The sequence below is a fragment of the Phaenicophaeus curvirostris genome, chromosome 16, assembly GCF_032191515.1.
Source record: "Phaenicophaeus curvirostris isolate KB17595 chromosome 16, BPBGC_Pcur_1.0, whole genome shotgun sequence".
Classification (NCBI taxonomy): domain Eukaryota; kingdom Metazoa; phylum Chordata; class Aves; order Cuculiformes; family Cuculidae; genus Phaenicophaeus; species Phaenicophaeus curvirostris.
Window position 1 is genome coordinate 9,356,786 of NC_091407.1, and position 19,880 is coordinate 9,376,665.

General features: G+C 59.5%; 3 protein-coding genes across 3 annotated transcripts; 1 reads left to right on the top strand and 2 right to left on the bottom strand.

Annotated features, from left to right (window-relative positions):
- Positions 1–4,279: 4,279 nt before the first annotated feature.
- Positions 4,280–10,848, top strand: MLST8 (MTOR associated protein, LST8 homolog). Its single transcript, XM_069870009.1, has 8 exons — positions 4,280–4,439; positions 5,537–5,588; positions 5,671–5,833; positions 5,920–5,995; positions 8,410–8,562; positions 8,717–8,841; positions 9,518–9,681; positions 10,126–10,848. Exons 1-8 carry the CDS (start codon positions 4,311–4,313, stop codon positions 10,242–10,244), a joined length of 981 nt encoding a protein of 326 aa, XP_069726110.1. The 5' UTR covers positions 4,280–4,310; the 3' UTR covers positions 10,245–10,848.
- Positions 10,849–10,926: 78 nt separating this feature from the next.
- On the bottom strand, positions 10,927–15,838 carry BRICD5 (BRICHOS domain containing 5). The gene is made up of 6 exons (XM_069870016.1): positions 15,120–15,838; positions 13,845–13,967; positions 13,500–13,652; positions 12,886–13,002; positions 11,549–11,702; positions 10,927–11,109 (listed from the first exon to the last, which is right to left on the bottom strand). Exons 1-6 carry the CDS (start codon positions 15,156–15,158, stop codon positions 11,015–11,017), a joined length of 681 nt encoding a protein of 226 aa, XP_069726117.1. The 5' UTR covers positions 15,159–15,838; the 3' UTR covers positions 10,927–11,014.
- A 664-nt stretch (positions 15,839–16,502) lies between these two features.
- On the bottom strand, positions 16,503–19,864 carry PGP (phosphoglycolate phosphatase). Its single transcript, XM_069870011.1, has 2 exons — positions 19,236–19,864; positions 16,503–18,684 (listed from the first exon to the last, which is right to left on the bottom strand). Exons 1-2 carry the CDS (start codon positions 19,852–19,854, stop codon positions 18,359–18,361), a joined length of 945 nt encoding a protein of 314 aa, XP_069726112.1. The 5' UTR covers positions 19,855–19,864; the 3' UTR covers positions 16,503–18,358.
- Positions 19,865–19,880: the final 16 nt, after the last annotated feature.

Below are 19,880 nucleotides of genomic sequence, written 5' to 3' on the forward strand. Positions count from 1 at the left end.
ACACACCCAGTATCAGCTCAAGGGTTTGTGCAGAGATTTTCCTGCTGGCACAGGACCAGCCCCACACTGAGGCCCCACACAGCCGGCACCACGGCTGCAGAGGGAGATGCTCAACCAGATCAGACCCTGGCGAACACAGCTCTGGGGGCACCACTGCAGCGACTGAGGCACCGGTGCAGCCGGGGGCACCACTGCTGCAGCTGGGGGCACCACCGTGGTGACTGGGGGCACAGCTGCCACCAGCCCCAGGGACACCCCATCCTCTGCAGCCCCAGCACGCCTCCCTGGGAAAGCTCTGAGCGGGAGGAACAGCAAGTACGCCCCATTTCCCCCACCCTGTAGCCCTCCCAGGGCTCCTCCTCACCCACATCCCCGCTCCCATGTGACAAGGGACCCACAGTGACCCCTGCTCCCAGCCCAGAGCCACCCTGCTGTGGGCAGCACCCCTCCTGTGTTCTCCGCAGCACAGCAAGAAGATATAAATCCCCCTGGAAGTTGTGCACGAGAGGTGCTGGCATCATTTCTGCCCTTTCCTCCCTCTTTGCCAACTCTGGAGTGTGCTGCGAGGCAGGGATGGGGCAGCGCATCAGCCCCCCCGGCAGCATCCCAGCCCAGTGGCCGCAGCCAGCGCTGGGGCAGCACCCGACAGACTTTTTGGTGAGTCAAACGCGGTGAAGTTTAGAGTTAAATTCAGCGTTGCCGGTTTTGGGAACTGGAAAGCAGATTTTGGCTGCTGCCGGCTCAGCTGATCCAGAGGGTTTTGTCTGTGTTGCCAGAACAGTGGCACCAGGGCAGAGCTGTGCTGAGCCACCCCGCGCCGCTGGCTCAGAATTAGCCCTTTTTCTAGACACTGCCCTAATCCCTCCCGAGACGCTCTTCTCACATGCTGCTACTGGGCACTGGGTGGGCGGCCGGGACCCCTGGGGTGCCCTGCAGAGCCAGCGCAGCACATGCTGTCCCCACAGCACGAGTCCCCAGCGAGGCCACGTTGCAGAGCAGGGCAGAGCCTAGCAGGATGGAGCTGGAGCATCCCTGCTCCATCCCCAATGCCCGCGGGTACCCAGTCCCCTGATGCTGACACACAGCAGGCAGGGCAGGCTCCTGCTTTTGGGGCAGGTCGTGCCTGCACTGTCCCTTCTTCTCAAGTCCCTGCATGAAAAAAACATGCCTTGCGCTCAGCACTGCTCCTTCTGTGCTGCGGGGACAAACGTGGCACCTGCTCCCTGCCCATCCTACCTGGCCCTGGATGCTCCTGGCAGCTCCAGCCCAGCCCAGCAGGGATGTGCCAGGCTGGGGATGGCTGCCAGCCTGGGGATCACCTCTGGGAGCCCAGAAAGGCACAGGAGGGACAGAGAAGGGTTGTCAGCAGCCTCCGGGCACAGGGCAGGGGGCACGGGGAGCCTGGCACCCGGGAAGGCCATAAATATGCACGGTGCTAATCGTGCTGTCATGGGAACACAGCGCCTGATTGGAACAGGGATAAATATTTAGACAGATGCTGTCAGCTCGCCAAGATTCGGCATTTTTAATAAATGTTATCTTATTTAAATAGAAAACAGGTTTCCAGAGTTTGAGGCTCCCTGTCAGAGCCCAGTGCGGGCAGGCAGGATGGGCGCAGGCGGGTGCTGGGGTGCAGCACCCCTGGGGACGGGGGCAGCCACGGCTCTGAGCCAGCGGGAGATCCCTTTGGCTCTTCTGAAGCAGCACCTCACCACTAGCACCCGCTCTGTTTATTAACGTGACATCCTCCTCCACCAGCCCTTTGTGCACAGTGCTGGCATGGTCCCCAGGAGGCTCAGAAGAGCCTGTGATACCTCACAACCGGCCAGCTTGGCTCAATGCTCTCAGCAGCCACAGGGCAAGGATGGGGCTGGACCTTCACCCCTCTTTCCTGCCTCCTCGCAGCACCTATGGGTTTTGCTCCTGGCTCCCTGGAACCAGCCCAGCTCCCCACTTACCTTCCTGAGCCTGGAGAAGAGGAGAACGGGAGCAAACCCAAACCTGAGCCATGGGGAAAATGGAGCTGAGAACCCCCAGCTGCCCCTGGGGAGCCGCGTGCCACCACAGCCCATGGGCAGCGAGGGGTTTGGGTGCTGCTGCAGGGTCTGGGTGCCATCTGGCTGCCCACCACACCGCTCCGGTGCTCCGCAGCCTTTGCCAGGCCAACCTCTCGCTCCCATCAGTGCACCACGGGAAGAGCAACGCCACTCCGTGCATGCTCAGTGCACGCTTGCACACTTCCAGAGCCTTCTGTGCCCAGGTGGCCCTCGCACCCAGCCTTGAGCTGCTCCCCGGCTGGGGGCTTCTGTGTGGAGAAGCTGTGGAGCCCCCCAGCTCCCCCGGCAGCAGGAGAGGGCAGCCCCTCCAGCCGCTAAGCAGAGACGGCCTCTGTCCCGCTGCAGGGCATCGGGGCACACGTAGAGCAGCCCCCAGGCATGGGGAGGGCCCTTCTGCACCTCCATGTGCTGCTGGGCACCACCCGCACCCCACAAGGCTGGGGCACCCCATGTGCCCCCATGTCTCCAGGTACCTCTTGGGCATCCGCTCACCCCATGGCACCCTGCGGGGTCTGCTGGGCATCCCTGTGGTCCTGGTTCCCACTGCAGCACTGGGCATCCCTGCATCCCCCTGGGGCATCCCTTCATCCCCCCAGGCACTCCTGTGGCACCAGGCATCCATGCACCCCCCCTGGGGCATCCCTTCATCCCCCCAGGCACTCCTGTGGCACCAGGCATCCATGCACCCCCCCTGAGCATCCCTGGGGCCCTGGGTATCCGTGCAAACCCCCGGGAACCCTTGTGACCCTGATCCCCACTGCGGCCCCAGGCATCCCTGCATCCCCCCAGCATCCCTGCATTCCCTGTAGCATCCCTGCATCCCCCCGGCATCCCTGCATCCCTCCTGGCATCCCTGCATCCCTCCTGGCATCCCTGCATCTCTGCACCCCCCGGCATCCATGCACCCCCTGAGCATCCCTGGGGCCCTGGGTATCCGTGCAAACCCCCGGGAACCCTTGTGACCCTGATCCCCACTGCGGCCCCAGGCATCCCTGCACCCCCTCAGCATTCCTGCATTCCCCCGGCATCCCTGCATCCCCCCCGCATCCCTGCATCCCCCCTGGCATCCCTGCACCCCCTCAGCATTCCTGCATTCCCCCGGCATCCCTGCATCCCCCCCGCATCCCTGCATCCCCCCTGGCATCCCTGCACCCCCCCAGCATTCCTGCATCCCCGCGGCATCCCTGCATCCCCGCTGGCATCCCTGCATCCCTCTGGCATCCCTGCATCCCTCTGGCATCCCTGCATCCCCCCGGCATCCCTGCATCCCCCCTGGCATCCCTGCATCCCCCCTGGCATCCCTGCATCCCTCCAACATCCCCTGCATCCCTCCGGCATCCCCGCATCCCTCCAGCATCCCTGCATCCCCCCAGCATCCCTGCATCCCTCCTGGCATCCCTATATTCCTGCACCCCCATGGCATCCCTGCACCCCCGGCCCCCCCGGTTCCCCGGCCCTTACCGGCGGGTGCGGTGCCGCCGCGGGCGCCGCCTGGCGCGGTCCCGGTTCGCCGCAGCCGCCGCCGCTCTTAAAGGGCCCGTGCGGCGCCGGTGCGGGGGGCGCTGCGGGGCCGGGAGCGAGCGGCGGGCGGCACCGGGAGTCCCGGCAGGGACCGGAGCGGCCGCCCGACCTGCTCCTGCGCAGTGCCCGGTGTGCGCCCGGTGTGCGCAGTCCCCGGTGTGCCTGGTGCACTCGGCGGGTGCCCATTGCCAGCCCGGTGTGTGGTTCCCGGTGTGACCGATGTGTACCCGGTGGTTGCCCAGCCTCCAGCGTGCCCGGTGCCCGGTGTGCCCGGTCTCCGGTGCCCGGTGTTACCGGGATGTGCCCTGTGCTGAGTCCCCGGTGTGCCCAGTCCCTGCTGCGTGCCCGGCGTGTGCCCAGCGCCCCCTGCTCGGTGCGCCCGGCGAGCCCGGCGCCCACTCCCCGGTGTCTCCCCGGTCCCCCCCCGCTCCCGCCGTTCTCCTCGCTGCGCCCCCTGCCGGCGCTCCCGGGAATTCTCCCTCCCCCCCACCCCGTGCCCCATGGTCTCTCCTCACCCACCCCCCCCCCGCAGCACATGGTATCACCCCCCCGGCCTGGCTTTGCGCATGCGCTGTCGGCCGGACCACGCCCCAAGCGGCTGCGCACGGGGGGGGCCGGGAGGGCGCGCAGGGTACTGGGTCTGCGCATGCGCAGAGCGGGCCCGGGGGGTGGGGAGGGCACCGGGCAGCAGGGACCGGGGTGAGACCCGAGGCCGGAGAGGGGGGAGCGGCCATGAACGCGGCGCAGGGCACGGTGGGCAGCGACCCCGTCATCCTGGCCACGGCCGGGTACGACCACACCGTGCGGTTCTGGCAGGCGCACAGCGGCATCTGCACCCGCACCGTCCAGCACCAGGACTCGGTATCCGCCGCACCGGGGGCACCGGGAAGGGATGGGGTGGGGGAGCCGGGGGTTAACAGGCTGGGATGGGGGGGACTGGGGTTACCGGGAGGGGATGGGGGGGATGGAGAGATCCGGGGGGACCAGGACGGGCTGGGGGGGACTGGAACAGGATGGGGGAAGCAGGATGGGATGGGGGAAACTGGGAAAAGTGGGGTTACTGGGATGGAGTGGGGGAAACTGGGGCTACCGGGAGGGGTTTGGGGTTACCAGGAGGGGATGGGGGGGATCGAGAGATCCGGGGGGACCAGGATGGGCTGGGGGGACTGGAACAGGATGGAGGAACCAGGATGGGATGGGGGAAACTGGGAAAACGGGGGTTACTGGGATGGAGTGGGGGAAACTGGGGTTACTGGGAGGGGATTGGGGGGACCGGTAGGGGATGGGGGGGATGGAGAGAACCGAGGGGACCAGGATGGGTTGAGGGGACTGGAACAGGATGGGGGAAGCAGGATGGGATGGGGGAAACTGGGAAAACGGGGGTTACTGGAATGGAGTGGGGGAAACTGGGATTACCGGGAGGGGATTGGGGGGACCGGTAGGGGATGGGGGGGATCGAGAGATCCGGGGGGACCAGGACGGGCTGGGGGGACTGGAACAGGATGGGGGAAGCAGGAAGGGATGGGGGAAACTGGGAAAAGTGGGGTTACTGGGATGGAGTGGGGGAAACTGGGGTTACCGGGAGGGGATGGGGGGGGATGGAGAGAACCAAGGGAACCAGGATGGGCTGGGAGGACTGGAACAGGATAGGGGAACCAGGATGGGCTGGGGGAAACCGGGGTTACTGGGATGGAATGAGGGAGACTGGGGGGACCAGGAGGGGATGGGGGAGCAACAGGGGTTACTGGAATGGGATGGAGGGACGAGGGGAACTGCAGCTGCTGGGACAGGATGGGATATGGTGGGACTGGGACTACCAGGAGTGGCCACCCCACGCGGTTACGAGGCACCCAGTGCCCACTCCCACAGCTGTGGCTACTGGGTGCGGCCACCCCACAGACACCCTGCACCGGGTCCCGCCTGGTGCTTCCTCTTACCACCCTTAACGGGAGCTGCAGCAGGTGAATGCACTGGAGATCACCCCGGACCGCAGCATGATCGCTGCTGCAGGTGAGACCACCCCCTCCACCGCCGCCCTGGGCACCGGGAGCCACCGGAGCCTCGGTCAGTGCCTGCCCACTCGGTGTTGCAGGGTACCAGCACATCCGCATGTACGACCTCAACTCCAACAACCCCAACCCCATCATCAACTATGACGGCGTCAGCAAGAACATCACCTCGGTGGGCTTCCACGAGGATGGGCGGTGGATGTACACGGGTGGGGAGGACTGCATGGCCCGCATCTGGGACCTGAGGTGGGCAGAGATGACGTTCCCCGCTCCAGAGGTGGTGGAGCTGACTGCGGGCTCTCACCTCCTCCTTCCTCGCTGTTGCTTTGCAGGTCTCGGAACCTCCAGTGTCAGCGGATATTCCAGGTGAACGCTCCAATTAACTGTGTCTGCCTGCACCCCAACCAGGTGAGCAACGGCTCCTCCAGGATTTCATAGAATCATAGAATAACCAGGTTGGAAGAGACCCACTGGATCATCGAGTCCAACTGTTCCTATCAAACCTTAAACCATGTCCCTCAGCGCCTCGTCCACCCATCACTTAAACACCTCCAGGGAAAGTGACTCAACAACCTCCCTGGGCAGCCTGTTCCAGTGCCCAGTGACCCTTTCTGTGAAAAATTTTTACTAATGTTCAGCCTGAACCTCCCCTGGCGGAGCTTGAGGCCATTCCCTCTCGTCCTGTCCCCTGTCACTTGGGAGAAGAGCCCAGCTCCCTCCCCTCCACAACCTCCTTTCAGGTAGTTGTAGAGAGCAATGAGGTCTCCCCTCAGCCTCCTCTTCTCCAGGCTAAACACCCCCAGCTCTCTCAGCCGTTCCTCATAAGGCCTGTTCCTCATAAGGCCTGGCTCAGGCTTTGCCATGGCTCCTCCAGGCAAACCTGAGGGGCTGCAGAGTTTTACACTGGTGGACACAGCAAAAAATCTGGGAGCTGGCTGGGGAGGGCGAGCTCCTGATGGCCCAGACCCACGAGCTCTCTGTGGCAGGGCTGGATGAGCAGCAGCCAGCATCCTGCACCCTCTACCTGCTCCCTTGCTGAGCTGCTGCTCCTGGGAGCTTTGGGATGGTGTTGGAAGAGCCCGCATGACACAGCAGCTGGCGTGACAGGCGTATGATCCCTCCAACTGCCCTGGGAAAGCCATCGCTGCCCCGTGCACTGGAGGAAACCTCCCAGAGCAGCAGCACTGAGAGCCAGAGCGGGTACCACAGGCTGATGTTGTGCCTGCTGCGGCTGGGGGACTTTGTTCTTAGAGCTCATTTGCCAGCGCTTGTGCTAATTACTGCTGCCTTTTGCAGAGTGAGAGTGTAGTGGCTGAGCTGCAGCCTCATCCCATTGGAGGGGATGCTCCTCTCTTCCCTGTAGCTGGAGCTAAGGGGATGTGGTGGGAACTGGTGGCGCAGGGAGGGCTGGGAAGCTCGAGGGTGGCACTGCTGCCAGAAAAAAGCATTTTGAGGCCGATTGTCTCCAGGACTCTGGGTTCACCAGGTGGTTCAGAAGCTGTGGATAAGCAAAGGGATGGCTGGGGCCTGGGAAATGAGGCTAAAAGGGAGCACAGTGCATTGGAGGGAACGGCAGTGAGGATCAACACGTATCATAGCACGTTAACAACGCCTCCAGCTTGTTTTGTTTTCATAGCGCTTCAAGGTTTGGTTGCAGATGTGGCAGCGCAGACCTCTTAAAAAGCTGAGTAACAGAAAGGCTTGTTTGCACCTTTGATTTTTGCAAAGGTTAAATTGTGCAAGTCCAGGATTTCAGACCAGATTTGAGATCGATTATTTGGAGCAGACTTTACCTGACTGCTGCTGATGCAAATACTCATGTACTTACGTCTTCCATGTGAAATAACCACCAAGCCGGAGGCTACCAAGTTGCAGGAGCAGTGTTGGTTCGTTGCAGAACATAGTTAATTAGTCCCAAGGTCGCAGTATTTATTCAATAGCTTCACGGCTCTGCAATCCCCTGCTGCAGCGATGCTGATCTGGTTCTCGGAGAGAGATTTCTCATGGTGTGGGTAAAGCCGTGACCACTTTAACTTTTGCACTTGTGCCTGCTAACACGGGTAAGAATTGAGGCGTCCAGAAGACGCTTCTGTACTGCGCAGTCAGCTAAATATATTGAGTGATGATTGTCCTCCTTGGAAACAAGGCTTTGCTGACAGGTACAGGATTAGCTGCACCCGATGACCTGGTCTCCTCCAAAGATTCTGCTAAAATTATGGGCAGCGCAAGACCGTCGATAAAAGCTCTGGGTTTAGTGGAGAGCAGCCAGCATTGTCTTCTGCTCCGAGTGTGGGATCAGAGCCAAAACTCCTGTCCTTCAGCTGGCTTTTGTCCTTCCCTTGAGAAGCGGGGCAGAGAGAAAAACTCATCCAGGCTGGCGTTGTTCAGGTATCTCTACGCTCCTGAGTGCTTCGGTTGTTTACTGGCCAACTTGCATCTTACTGCCTGCTTCTCATAACTGCTGAAAATCATTTGGCTTCTGCAGATGTTGCTTGGAGCTGTAGCTGTGCAACAGTCCTGGAAATGAGGCAGCTGCTGTCTGCTCTGGAGTTTATACAATTAGTAAATGTAAGGTGTACAAACAGCCTTGTTGCGGAGTGTAACATCAGTTTAGTGCTCTGCTCGCTCTTGGGGGCAGCCAGTGTGCTGCTGGAGCTCTGAAACAGCCCCGTGCTGGGGAATTATTGGGCAGAACAGGACCCTGGTGCTTAAAACCGGAGCCGGGCACCGCATGGTGCTGCGCTGGCACGGTCTGGGCATCAGCTCGAGGGCGCTGCTTACGGGCTTCACCTCGGAGAGACGAGGCTGCTGCTGTCTTGCAGGCAGAGCTGATTGTGGGTGACCAGAGCGGCGCCATTCACATCTGGGACTTGAAGACTGACCACAACGAGCAGCTGATTCCTGAGCCCGAAGTGTCGGTGAACTCGGTTCACATTGACCCCGATGCCAGCTACATGGCGGCTGTCAACAGCTCGGTGAGCTCTGTCGGCCTCCAGCGCCGGGTGGGAGGACCTTCCGTGGGCAGAGGCAACCGGTCGGCACGTTCCGGCTTTGCCTCCAGCTTTGGTGGTGTGTGGGAAGTCCAGGTTGCCTTTGGGTAGCTGACCCAGATCCACCATCTCGCTGCAGGGAAACTGCTATGTGTGGAACCTGACGGGTGGCATCGGTGAGGAGGTGACCCAGCTGATCCCCAAGACCAAGATTCCAGCGCACAACCGCTACGCCCTGCAGTGCAAGTTCAGCCCAGACTCCACGTGAGTGTGCGTCAGCCCCTCGCCTGTCACTTCCTGGGAGGTCCACATCGCCCTGCAGAACCTCAGGGTGAAGTGGGATGGGAGGCACAGAGAGAACTTAGAGCAGCTTCTAGTACTGAAAGGGACCCCAGGAACGCTGGAGAGGGGCTCTTGGTCAGGGAGTGCAGGGGCAGGAGGAGGCGGGGCAGTTTTAAGCTGAAAGAGGGGAGACAGATGAGATTTTAGGAAGAAATGTTTTCCTGTGAGGGTGGAGATGTTCAAGGCCAGGTTGGATGGGGCTTGGAGTGCCCCTGATCCAGTGGGAGGTGTCCCTGTCCCTGCCCATGGCAGGGGTGGAACTGGATGGGCCTTAAGGTCCCTTCCAACCCAAACCCAGGATTCTGTGATGGGGTTGCTGTCAGTGGCAGCCCAGCCTCATGCTTTGTGATCTCAGCAAGCTTTGCAGCCACACGCTGTTCTTTCAGTTGGGATGGAACTGCTGATCTCTGGGAGTGTTGAACTTTGTGTGGTTCTGTTTGCGTTGAACCTCAGAACACAGACGTTATCAGTGTAAGGAGATTCAACCACAGCGAGCGCAGCTTTCTAGGTCACTGTGGCTCCAGACCCACGCTAATGCGAGACCCTCAGGCATGCGGCATGACTAACGAGGCTGCCCTTCCCTGTCTCTTCCTTGCAGGCTCTTGGCTACATGTTCTGCAGATCAGACCTGTAAGATCTGGAGGACTTCAAACTTCTCTCTGATGACGGAGCTCAGCATTAAGAGCAATAACCCAGGGGAGACGTCTCGGGGCTGGATGTGGGACTGTGCCTTCTCCGGGGATTCCCAGTACATCGTCACAGGTGAGGCACCGCTGCATGCTCCCCCTGTTTTTCTCTCTGCAAAATACCAAACCCTCCTGAACGAGGGGAGAGAGTGGCCAGCCCGGCGCCCGCAGCCCAACCTGCCTCCCTTGGGCATTTTATACTGCAATAACACATCGGTTTGAACGGGAGCGATGAGTTCCCTGTGTGCAGTCTGCTTCACCCAGTAGCAGTGCTGCTTGCAGCATGACAGTCCCTTCAAATCACACGTGTTGGGAATCCCACATCAACTTTTCTCCAGAGTAATACAGTATAGAAATGCACCACTCCACAATACAGAAATGCACCAGACTTCCTGCTCTTGCAGCTCCCTTCCCTGTCATCAGCAGCCCAAGTAATGGAGCTGAACAAAGCAAGAGAGAAGTCTTGCTTAGTCTAAAGGCTGATGCAACGTATCCCACTCCTCTTCACTCTCTGTTCCAGCCTCTTCTGATAACCTGGCCAGACTCTGGTGTGTGGAGACGGGAGAGATCAAGAGGGAATACAGCGGCCACCAGAAAGCTGTTGTCTGCCTTGCTTTCAATGACAGCGTCTTGGGATAGCGGCGATGTGTGGAAGGAGGGGAGCTCTGCTTGATTTCCCTCATCTCTGAGTAATGTGTACCCCCTCTGGAGCCTGAGGTGCACTGGTGACGCCCCCTTCTCCAGGAGAGAGGGCTCTGTCTCCAGCAGAAGCCACTGGAGTGAGACCAGGCTGTGGCTCTGAGCTGGTCATTACTGAATCGTGTGTGGCCTCTGAGGGAGGCTGCTCGGACAAAAGGGAATGAGGGAGGGAGGCATGATCCCCTGGGTGCAGCTCAGCTGGAGGAATCCATGTGGCATCAGCTGCCAGCAGCTTTGTGGTGGTCTTGTGCCCCAGAATGGGAAAAAAAAGCCCTTTCTAAACTATGGAAGAGCTGAGCAAAGAGAGGAAGGCAGCTGTTTTCTTGGTTTGCAATCCCTTTATTCAGTGTATCTCACAGACTGACTTGGAGAGCTGCACTCCTATAAAGCCAACCACCCCCAGCAGTTAACCACCTCATGCTGAACAGGGCGTGTGGCCGTAAGCCACAGCTGCTCCGCACGGTTCCTCTAGGCCTGGGTCTCCTAACACCTACGGACAAGGTGCAGCCCTGGAGCACGGCTGCGAATAAAGTGTCTGTCCTGACCTTGCTGTGCTGCAGGCTGCTGTTCTAAACTCTCCTGAACGGCAGCGTGAAGTCAGCAGGGAGCTTTGGGGGATGCTGGAGATGGTCCCTTCCTTGCTGAAATCAGAGGCTTTTCAGGAATCCAGTTCACATACGCAGAGCGAGAGGGCATCGCAGCCGCAGGACTTACTCGGGGAGGTAATAGAAGCAGATAGAGACACAGATGTTGCTTGGAAAACAGATGTCAATGCAAAGGTAGATGAGCCGCTGCTTCCTGGGACCTGCAGGGGGAAGCAGGGTGAGAGGAATCCCTTTGTAGGCTTGCAGAGAGTCCCTGGGGAGCCCAGGGAGCGGAAAGCCTCAGGGAATGACCTTTCTTATTGAAGCTGGGGTAAGGCAGAGCTGAGCGAGCGCTCAGGCTGCCTTTGCTGGAGATGAAGGTGATGAGTGGCGATGCAAGGGGCTGCTTGGTGTAGCTGTGCTGTGCAAGGAGGTTGCGCTGCCCGGGAAGGGGGTGTGGAGCCTCTCCCAGCCAGCACCATGGTTCACTGCAGGCTGTGGGCACGAGCCAGCGCTCCTTGATCGCTGAGCAGTGGTTTGGAACAGAGCTGGCAGCCCATTCCAGGCCATACATCGTCTTCTGCACAGCAGAGCCCGCTCCCCTTAGAGGTTCTGGAAGCAATCGTGCTTCCCTCTCCTGCAAAGGGAAACTACACTTACCCTCGCCTCGCTTGACCCAGAAGATGGCTGTCTGCTTGCATAGGGCCTGGACAGGCTCCCCCAGGCTCTCGGGGTCCACCTCATTCCCCGCCAGGATGCCCAGGAACTCCCGGTAGTACGTGGTCTGGTTATCCTGGCGTGGCAGCTGATCCATCTGGAAGGAACAGCCCTGTTAATTCCTCCCAGGGCCCTTTGCCCTCCTGGTGCTGCCTCTACCCGTGGTCTTGCTTTCAAGGCACTGTGGGAGCCATCTCCGCTCCAGCAGTAAGGGCTGGTTTCTCCTGACGGCTGCTGGGATGCTGGCTTGGCCGGAGCAGCCTGGCTGGAGCACAGGCACCTGCGGCCCCTTGCTAGCGCTGCAGCTTGGGAAAAGGGGTACAGGGTTCCTCCCATGCCCCTCGCTGGGCTGCCTTGTCCCCAAACTGGGACTAAAGCCACGTTGTGCCCAGCACCACAGCATCCCTGGGCAGAGAAGCATCTGCCTGCCAGCACCTGCTGGGCTGTGACCCTTCTTAAACCACAGCAGCGAGTGTGATGTGCATCTGCATCCTCCAGCCCCATGGTGGCTGGGATGGGACAAGGCTTAGCTGCGGCTCCCCAATGCCACCGAGTCCCCTTTGATGGCTGCTGGCAGCCCTGGCACTGCCAACTCTCAATTCTACGAAGGAGCCTCGGGGCGGATCCTTTCTCCTTGCATCCCACGCGGCAGCCTGTGCCCGTGGGTGCTGTGTTCTACACTGCTCGGGGTTAAACGCTGCCCACCACATCCCATCTGGGAGCGCCCAGGAGCCTCCAAGGACACGGAGAGCAGCTGGCAGGGGCATGAGAACAGGGCTGCCTGTCTTCTTGAAACGGGATCTCCCCCCTGTGCATGCTTGCATTAATGTTTTGTTCAGAGGGTGGACGTACGTGAGTCACTCCAGCTTTTCCCTGTGAATGCTCACAAACGCCCTTTGTCTTCTCTTCCTCAGAATTCTGAGCAGGTAACAGAACCCAGTGGGAGCCCTGCTCTTCGCCTCTGTGGGACACAAGCCCCTTGCCCAGCTGGCGTTTCTCCTGTTTCTCAAGGATAGGGTGTTGGTCAAACCGGGAGCTGCCTCTCGGAGCCCAACACTGATGGGCAGAGCTCTGCTTCTCCACAGAGCTCCAACCCACCCACCCGCACAGGGAATCGCTGCTGTCTGCCCTCATGTAGCCAGGTTTGGGATGCTGCTCTGCAAGAGCCACCACTGCAATTGCAAATCCATGCGGGAAGGGGCCTTCAGCGAGCCAGGACTCCATGCAAAGCCCAACTCATCCATTTGTTCATGCCAGGAGCAGTGGCAGCAGCTGCTCACCCTCTGCTCAGACACGTTGAGAGGCGGCTGGAGGTTCTGGAGGTCCTGGAGGTCCCAGATGTCCATCCTCCTCAGGTAGCATGCACGCTGCTCCACAGGCTTATAGCACACATAGCCCTGTGAGACAGAGCGTGTTCCTCAGAGCAGGCAGGGGCACGCACCTGCAGCTGTCCCCAAAGCAGGCTTCCCTCCTTTTGCCCTTCTTTCCTAACCAAAGGTGCAGAGAAAGGCACCAGGCAGAAGCTCACTGATGTTTTTTCCTGGTCTGCACCTCCTGCTCCCACCCCAGCAACTCTTCTCTCAACAGCCTGGGCTCCTCTGTTTGCTTCCATGCTAACAGGGCAGGTAATTATTGAATCGTGGAATGGTTTGGGTTGGAAGGGACTTCAAAGCCCATCCAGTCCCACCCCTGCCATGGGCAGGGACACCTCCCACTGGATCAGGAGCTCCAAGCCCCATCCAACCTGGCCTTGAACCCCTCCAGGGATGGGGCAGCCACCCTTGCTCTGGGCGACCTGGGCCAGGGCCTCCCCACCTCCACAGCAAAACATTTCTCTCTAAAATCTCATCCCAATCTCCCCTCTTTCAGCTTAAAATTACGCCCACACGCTTACGTTCCTGCTGTCGTACAGCACCACGGCGCTGTGGTTACTCTGCGAGGTGATGTAGTAGGTGATGGTGTTCCTGGCCGCATCCACCAGCGCTGTCTGGTTCCTCGGTGGCTCCTGCTGATCCTGGACTGTTAGCCGGACGAGCTGCGAGCCGGCCTGGGCACAAAAAGAGCCAGGGCAGTGCCAGCCAGCAGCTGCTCCATGACAGCGTCTGCTCAGCACCTTCCTGCCCCGCCGCCTGCGATGGGGGAACCAAACCCAGCCCCGATCTCAGCCCCTTCTGCCCTCCTGACACAGATCAGGGCTGCGGGCAGGAGGAGGGCTCCTGCCTGGATCAGGATCCCGCACCTGGGCAGAGCTGGGGGTGAAGCTGAGGACCCCCACGACGACGATGCCAGCAACTGCAAACGCCACGGCAATGGACACGCTGATCCAGAAGGTCCTGGAGGGAACTGCAGGCTGCGCTGGGGCCTGGGAACCAAGGCAAGAGGAAGAAAAAACAGGAGCTGAATTAACCCATCCCCTGGTTGTTCTTCAGCATAGAGTGCACCTCCCGCTCGAGACACCAATCCCCCTGCGAGCTGCTGGGGTCTCAGTGCAGAACGGCCAGAACAGCACAGTGCTCCCAGAATAACATCCCTTTTATCCCCCAGAGATGGAGTTACGAATCCCACATCCCCGTAACCAGCACTCCCACAGCCAAACGCTTTCCCCCTGCGGCCGGGGAAGCTCCCAAAGGCTGCAAAGCCACAGCAGAAGGGCTGGAGCAGGAGCTCCCCGCAAACAGGGGCGGCTGTGCTTCAGCAGCAAGTTCGGTTCTCCCTCCCACGTGGAGGGATCCTGCTTCCCTGCCCCTCCGTAGATCTGGTTGTGCTTTATTCCCTTGATAAGCTGCTCTCCGTGCAGACCAAGCTCTGACTCAGTGCAAAAGAGCTTGGCAGTCATGTGGCATTTCAATTAAAATTCACTTTAATTATAATATTGAAGCAATTCAATTGAACTTCGCAGCACCTAAAATCCTTTTTTATAAAGCAGAAAGAATGGGTTTTCAATAATAAAGTTTCAACCGCTCTTAAAAAAAAACAGTCTGTGCCTCAATCTTCACAAGCATTTCGGAAAATGCAATAAATGTCCATGGGATCTGCTACAGCTGCAAGAGAAAGGGGCTCTTGGGCTCTGATCTCACCTGGTAACACCCCACTGCCAGGTGTATTCCCTGAGAAAGTCAGCAACTCTTAGAGCTGGAGCCATGCAAAGGTGAAAGCTCAACAACTCAAACACTGCAGTGCCCAAGCCTGACAGTAACGGGTGGGCTTTCAGCAGCTAACGGGATTCCCCAAGGTAGGAAGGGTGCAAATAAAGGAACTGGTGACTCCCATCGCTTGACAGGCTGCTCTTTGTGTGCACACACACGTCCTGAGCAGCTCTGCAGCTGGAATTCTTTGCCATCTCTACCCTGACTCCCCTGCCCTGCTGCACAATCAGTTCATGCTGTCCAGCCGAGAGGCAGCTGCCCCAGGAGCCGAACTGCGGATGCACCAAACCTCACCAGGACCCACGGGAACATCAGGAACTTGGCGCCTTCAGAAGAGGAATCCCAGAGCGGGGATGGGGGGTACTCACTGCAGGGACAGCGGGGACAGGTCCGCTCCTGCCCTCCATCCTCCGCGTCAGGCGAGGACTTGGCTCCTGCAGCTCTGCCGCCTGGCAACGCGCAGCCTGGGCATCATCCCCAGCTCCAGGCGTGCCCGGGAAACCTACGCACGCGTCCACGACAGGTGAATGTGTGTCCTTGGTGGTCAAAGCGCTTCCCCGCCAGCTGCTGCCCAACTCGGACCCACGGGGAGGATGAAACCCTAGAGCTGCCAGCTGGGGAGAGGTGAGGAGGGGGGTGAAACCCCAGGCTGCAGAGCGATGCTGTCAGCACATGAAACCGCTCTTCCTGCTCACTTTGCACGGCGGCTGGAGGGGCAGGGGGACCACAATCAGGGGCTTTGTGCCAGCCCTCCCTGCCGGAATGCCCGGACAGCGGGACTGGGCAAGCCTCATTGAGAAGACAATGCACAGAGAGTGCTGGCAGCTGCCCTTGTCATCAGTTATTTCTGCATTTCAACACCAACTTCGTGCTGCCGGAGCTCCGTGGGCCCAAGCCAACTGTTGATCCTCCTGCCCCGCAAGCCTTGGCTGCACAGATGTCCTTGTGTTCCACCTACAGACCTCGATTCATGCAGAAAGGAGAAAGGATCTGTGTCAAAGTCATCAAACCACCTGAGCCGCACTCGTGCCAGCACCCGTGTCCTGTGATGAGAAGCTCCTCGCGGAGAACAGTGCTGCCAGGCTGTGGTTTGCCCTGAGCAGTCCAGGATGACACTAAGCTGGGTGGAAGTGTTGATCTGCTGGAGGGTAGGGAGGCTCTGCAAAGGGATCTGAACAGGCTGGACCGCTGGGCTGAGACCAGTAGCATGAGGTTTAACAAGGCCAAATGCCAGGTCCTGCACTTGGGGCACAACAACCCTGTGCAGCTACAGACTAGAAGTCTGGCTGGAAAGTTGCCTGGAGGAGAGGGACCTGGGGGTGTTGGTTGACAGCAACTGAACATGAGCCAGCAGTGGCCCAGGTGGCCAAGAAGGCCAATGGCATCTTGCGACAGGTGGACAGGGCACTCTCCCCACAAGGACAGTAACAGCCACACAGCAGACACCATCTGACTTTAAGAAATTTATGCCCTGCCAAATCCAAGGCATGAGAGGAAAGCAAAGCCCTGCTCTCCATTAGTGAAAGGCTCACTGCGAAGGCAGAGAACGCTCCACTCCGCATTTGCACTCAGAGCAGCAAATCCCAGCCCACACCAAGAGCCCTGAGCAGCCTGAACTGAGATGGATACATCCCAGGGCATGGATCCCATTCCCTGATGCTGCCTGTGAGGAGCAAAGACAACACACACTGCACCCCAACTCCGAAACCCCACACAGCAGAGCTCAGAGAGACCACAAAGCACAACAGGGCTGGGAGAAAGCATGTTTGTGAGTTTAATGTGAATTCAAGTAGAGACATAAAAACCGTTTGGAAGCCGATACAGGGGTTTGAAGCATGACTGATACCTCCACCAGCACATTTCAGCACAGGGGACTTGAGGTAATGGCTCCCTTGCACAGCAAACACTGTTTGGTGAGGACAGCGCTGCAGGACCGAGGAAAACGCCTCTCCTGGCATTTGCTGCTTCTCTCAATGCGCTCTGAATTCATCAGCACCAGATACAGAACTGACTTGAAGAACACACCGTGAAGTCAGACCTGGCCAGCAGTGATGTCTATTTCCATGTTACCTGGACAAAGTGGAAGTGTGGGTATTTCTCCATGACCATGCCAGCCTTCCAGCTGGAGTCAGGAACACGGAAGAGATTATTCGTGCTTCCTCATCACCTGAGCCAACACCGAAAGACACCACAAACCGCACGGTTATTGCTGCACAAATGAGGTGGGAAGTCCACTCGTTTCGAGTGTCAAGGTGGAAGGAAACGGCACCAATGCTGCCAGAGCAAACCAGCTGAACACTGGGAGAGGCAGGAAGGCCAGCACTTAAATTTAACTGCCGACTGCGGGATCTATGGAATAAAAGCGCATTATTTGCATATATGATTTTTCACTTAATTCTGTAATGCAAAAGGTCGTGACTGTGGCCTTTGATGCAGCCAGCATGAAAATCCACCCCGTAGCCAGAGCTGCGCGTCACTCAAATGGAACCACCACCGGAGGAAGCACGCACTCCTCTTCAGAGGAGCTGCTGGTGCCCGGCCTCAGGCCAGACACACGCGGAAGAGACGGACCTCAGGTATTTAAAGGAAGCACGTGCCATCCTCGCACAGCCCACGCGCTGAAAGGCTGGCTCTGGCGGGAAGCCGAGCTGCACACAACCTCCATCCCTGCGGGCTGAGCGCTAATCCAGCCTGTAGCTAAGGCCAAGGCAAGCGGCTGTTTCCATGCTGAGGGAAGTAACTCGGAAATAACCCAGTTGTTCCTGGGAAAAGCAGTAGTGAGGGACAGTCCTGTGTGGTTACAGACTCTGTGTCATCAAATGTAAAAGCTTAGGAGAATTTTAACCTACTGTGATCAGTGAAGCACATTCCTCTTATCTTTCCTTCTGGGAAATGAGATATATTATCATATACTCTATGCAAATCTATACTTTAAATATACTCTGATATACATTTAGAATCGGGGTAGCTCTGCCATGTACATGTACCTCACACGTACACCCAACACAGCACCCAGCAGACACAGCCCGTGTTCTGCGAGCAGAACTGCCCTAACCTGCATGAGGGCCACTGGCCACGGTCCAGCCTCTGTGGCCCGAGTGGTGCTGGCAGTGGGCTGTGCTCAGCAGGAACCCCTCAGAATAAAAAACGGCCACCCTAAGGCCAAGCACTCATTGTGCTGAGCGTTTCCAAGCGCAGCTGCTAAGTTATATGCACTCTGAGTCATTCCCCTGAATAAACTGGATGGAGCCCCAGCCCATCCAGGCGAGATGTGGCGTTCCCTCCCTCGGATCAGCCAGCTCGCTTTCCTCAACTCAGCCTAGAGGACAACGCGACATCAAGGATCACAAACACTCGGACAGACGTGTTTGGAATTTAAAAAGCAGCCCCAGGAGCGCAGACCTGGGCGATGCCATAATGCCCTCTTCGTTTCAAAGTGCATTTAAAGACTGGGATGTAAACAACATTGTATCGAGAGGACAGAAAGGTTAAAAAGCAAAGGGTTTCTAACTGCGGGTGGTATCCTAGTGAGCACGTTACTGTCACGGGGTGATTAACAGAGGCCCGGCCTGGCTACAGCCACAAAGGCCACAAGCCTTTTGCTGTATTACTCCTCCAGTGCTGGGAGAAGGTCAGCGATGCTGTCGACGTAGTAGTCGGGTACCAGGCTGTGCCGGGACGGACAGCCGCTCTCCTGGTGGCCCTGCACCTCCTCCAGTGTAGAGACACCGGTCAGCGTCAGCAGCGTGGTGAGGCCGCAGGTATTGCCCATCAGGATGTCTGTGTCCAGCCGGTCTCCCACCATGATGGTACGAGCAGGATCGATGTCGAACTCGCTTGCCACGCAGTCAAATATGTACCGGCTGGGCTTCCCTACGATGAACGCCTCGCGCTGAGCTGCTGTCTCTACCGCTTTTACCAGGCAGCCGGTCCCTGGGGAGAGAACACAAAACATTGATTAGAGGCTGCGCAAGGCTCTCAACCCACACAAGCCGGTGCCCAACTCAAATTGTTCCATGATTGGGGTTCCACGATTCTACGATGTTCTGTCTAACTTTCAAACCCCACAATTGCTTGATGAAACTTAACTCTGGTTTAGCTTAAATTAAAAGCATGCTGCTTTCTGTAATCACAGAATCCTAGAATAGTTTGGGTTGGAAAGGACCCTAAAGCCCACCCAGTTCCACCCCTGCCATGGGCAGGGACACCTCCCATGGGATCAGGCTGCCCAAAGTCCATCCAACCTGGCCTTGAACCCCTCCAGGGATGGGGCAGCCACCACTGCTCTGGGCAACCTGGGCCAGGGCCTCCCCACCCTCATAGTGAAGAGATTCCCCCTTAGGTCTAGTCTAAATCTGCCCCTCTCCGGCTTATCCCCCTTGCCCCGAATCCCATCGCCACAAGCCTTTGGGAGCAGCACCCCCCCCAGCTCTCCCGTAGCCCCTGTGGGCCCGGGCCCGGCCTCCCCCCCCAGCCCAGCGCACCGGGGATGGCGGCGCCTCCCTCGAGGGGGAGCCGGTTGTCGCGGTTGGTGCCGACGAGCAGGCAGCCGGCGCCGTCGCGCTGCAGGTAGCGCAGGGCCTGGCAGAGCTTGGCGTAGCTGAAGTGCTCGTCGAAGCCGACCAGCACGGCCCGCACGGCGGGGTCGAGCGGCGCCCGGGCCCAGTCGGCGGGCGCGGGGCCCGGCAGGGCGGCGGGGCCGGGGCCCAGGTGCGGCACCCCCGCCGCCTCCAGCTCGGCGGCCAGCGCGGGGCTGCCCAGCACGTAGGCGGCGGCGCCGGGGGGCAGCGCCTGCCGCAGGTAGCGGGCGGCGCAGTAGGCCGAGCCGAAGACGTGGCGGGGCTGGGCCGGGGGGAAGCCGAGGCGCCGCAGCTTCTCGGTGTAGGCGGCGCGGGTGCGGCTGCTGTTGTTGGTCACGTAGCACAGCCGCTTCCCCGCCGCCGCCAGCCGGCCCAGCGCCGCCGCCGCGCCGCCCACCGCCGCCTCGCCGCGCCACAACACCCCGTCGCAGTCGAACAGCAGCGTGTCGGCGGCGCCCAGCACCGCGCGGGCCGCCTCGGCCTCCAGGCGACGGCAGCGACGCGGCCCCGCCGGCCCCGCCATGGCCGCCACAGCCCCGCGGCCAGAGA

What these genes read in the sequence shown, in the direction of transcription:
- MLST8 (XM_069870009.1), top strand. Translation starts at nt 4,311, where the DNA reads ATGAACGCGGCGCAGGGCACGGTGGGCAGCGACCCCGTCATCCTGGCC. An exon ending in CAGCATGATCGCTGCTGCAG is followed by an intron (nt 5,589 to 5,670) that starts GTGAGACCACCC and finishes TCGGTGTTGCAG; the next exon opens with GGTACCAGCACATCCGCATG. An exon ending in GCCCGCATCTGGGACCTGAG is followed by an intron (nt 5,834 to 5,919) that starts GTGGGCAGAGAT and finishes GTTGCTTTGCAG; the next exon opens with GTCTCGGAACCTCCAGTGTC.
- BRICD5 (XM_069870016.1), bottom strand. Translation starts at nt 15,158, where the DNA reads ATGGAGGGCAGGAGCGGACCTGTCCCCGCTGTCCCTGCA. An exon ending in TCACCCCCAGCTCTGCCCAG is followed by an intron (nt 13,653 to 13,844) that starts GTGCGGGATCCT and finishes TTTTGTGCCCAG; the next exon opens with GCCGGCTCGCAGCTCGTCCG. An exon ending in TCAACGTGTCTGAGCAGAGG is followed by an intron (nt 11,703 to 12,885) that starts GTGAGCAGCTGC and finishes TGTTCCTTCCAG; the next exon opens with ATGGATCAGCTGCCACGCCA.
- PGP (XM_069870011.1), bottom strand. Translation starts at nt 19,854, where the DNA reads ATGGCGGGGCCGGCGGGGCCGCGTCGCTGCCGTCGCCTGGAGGCCGAG. An exon ending in GGGAGGCGCCGCCATCCCCG is followed by an intron (nt 18,685 to 19,235) that starts GTGCGCTGGGCT and finishes TTCTCTCCCCAG; the next exon opens with GGACCGGCTGCCTGGTAAAA.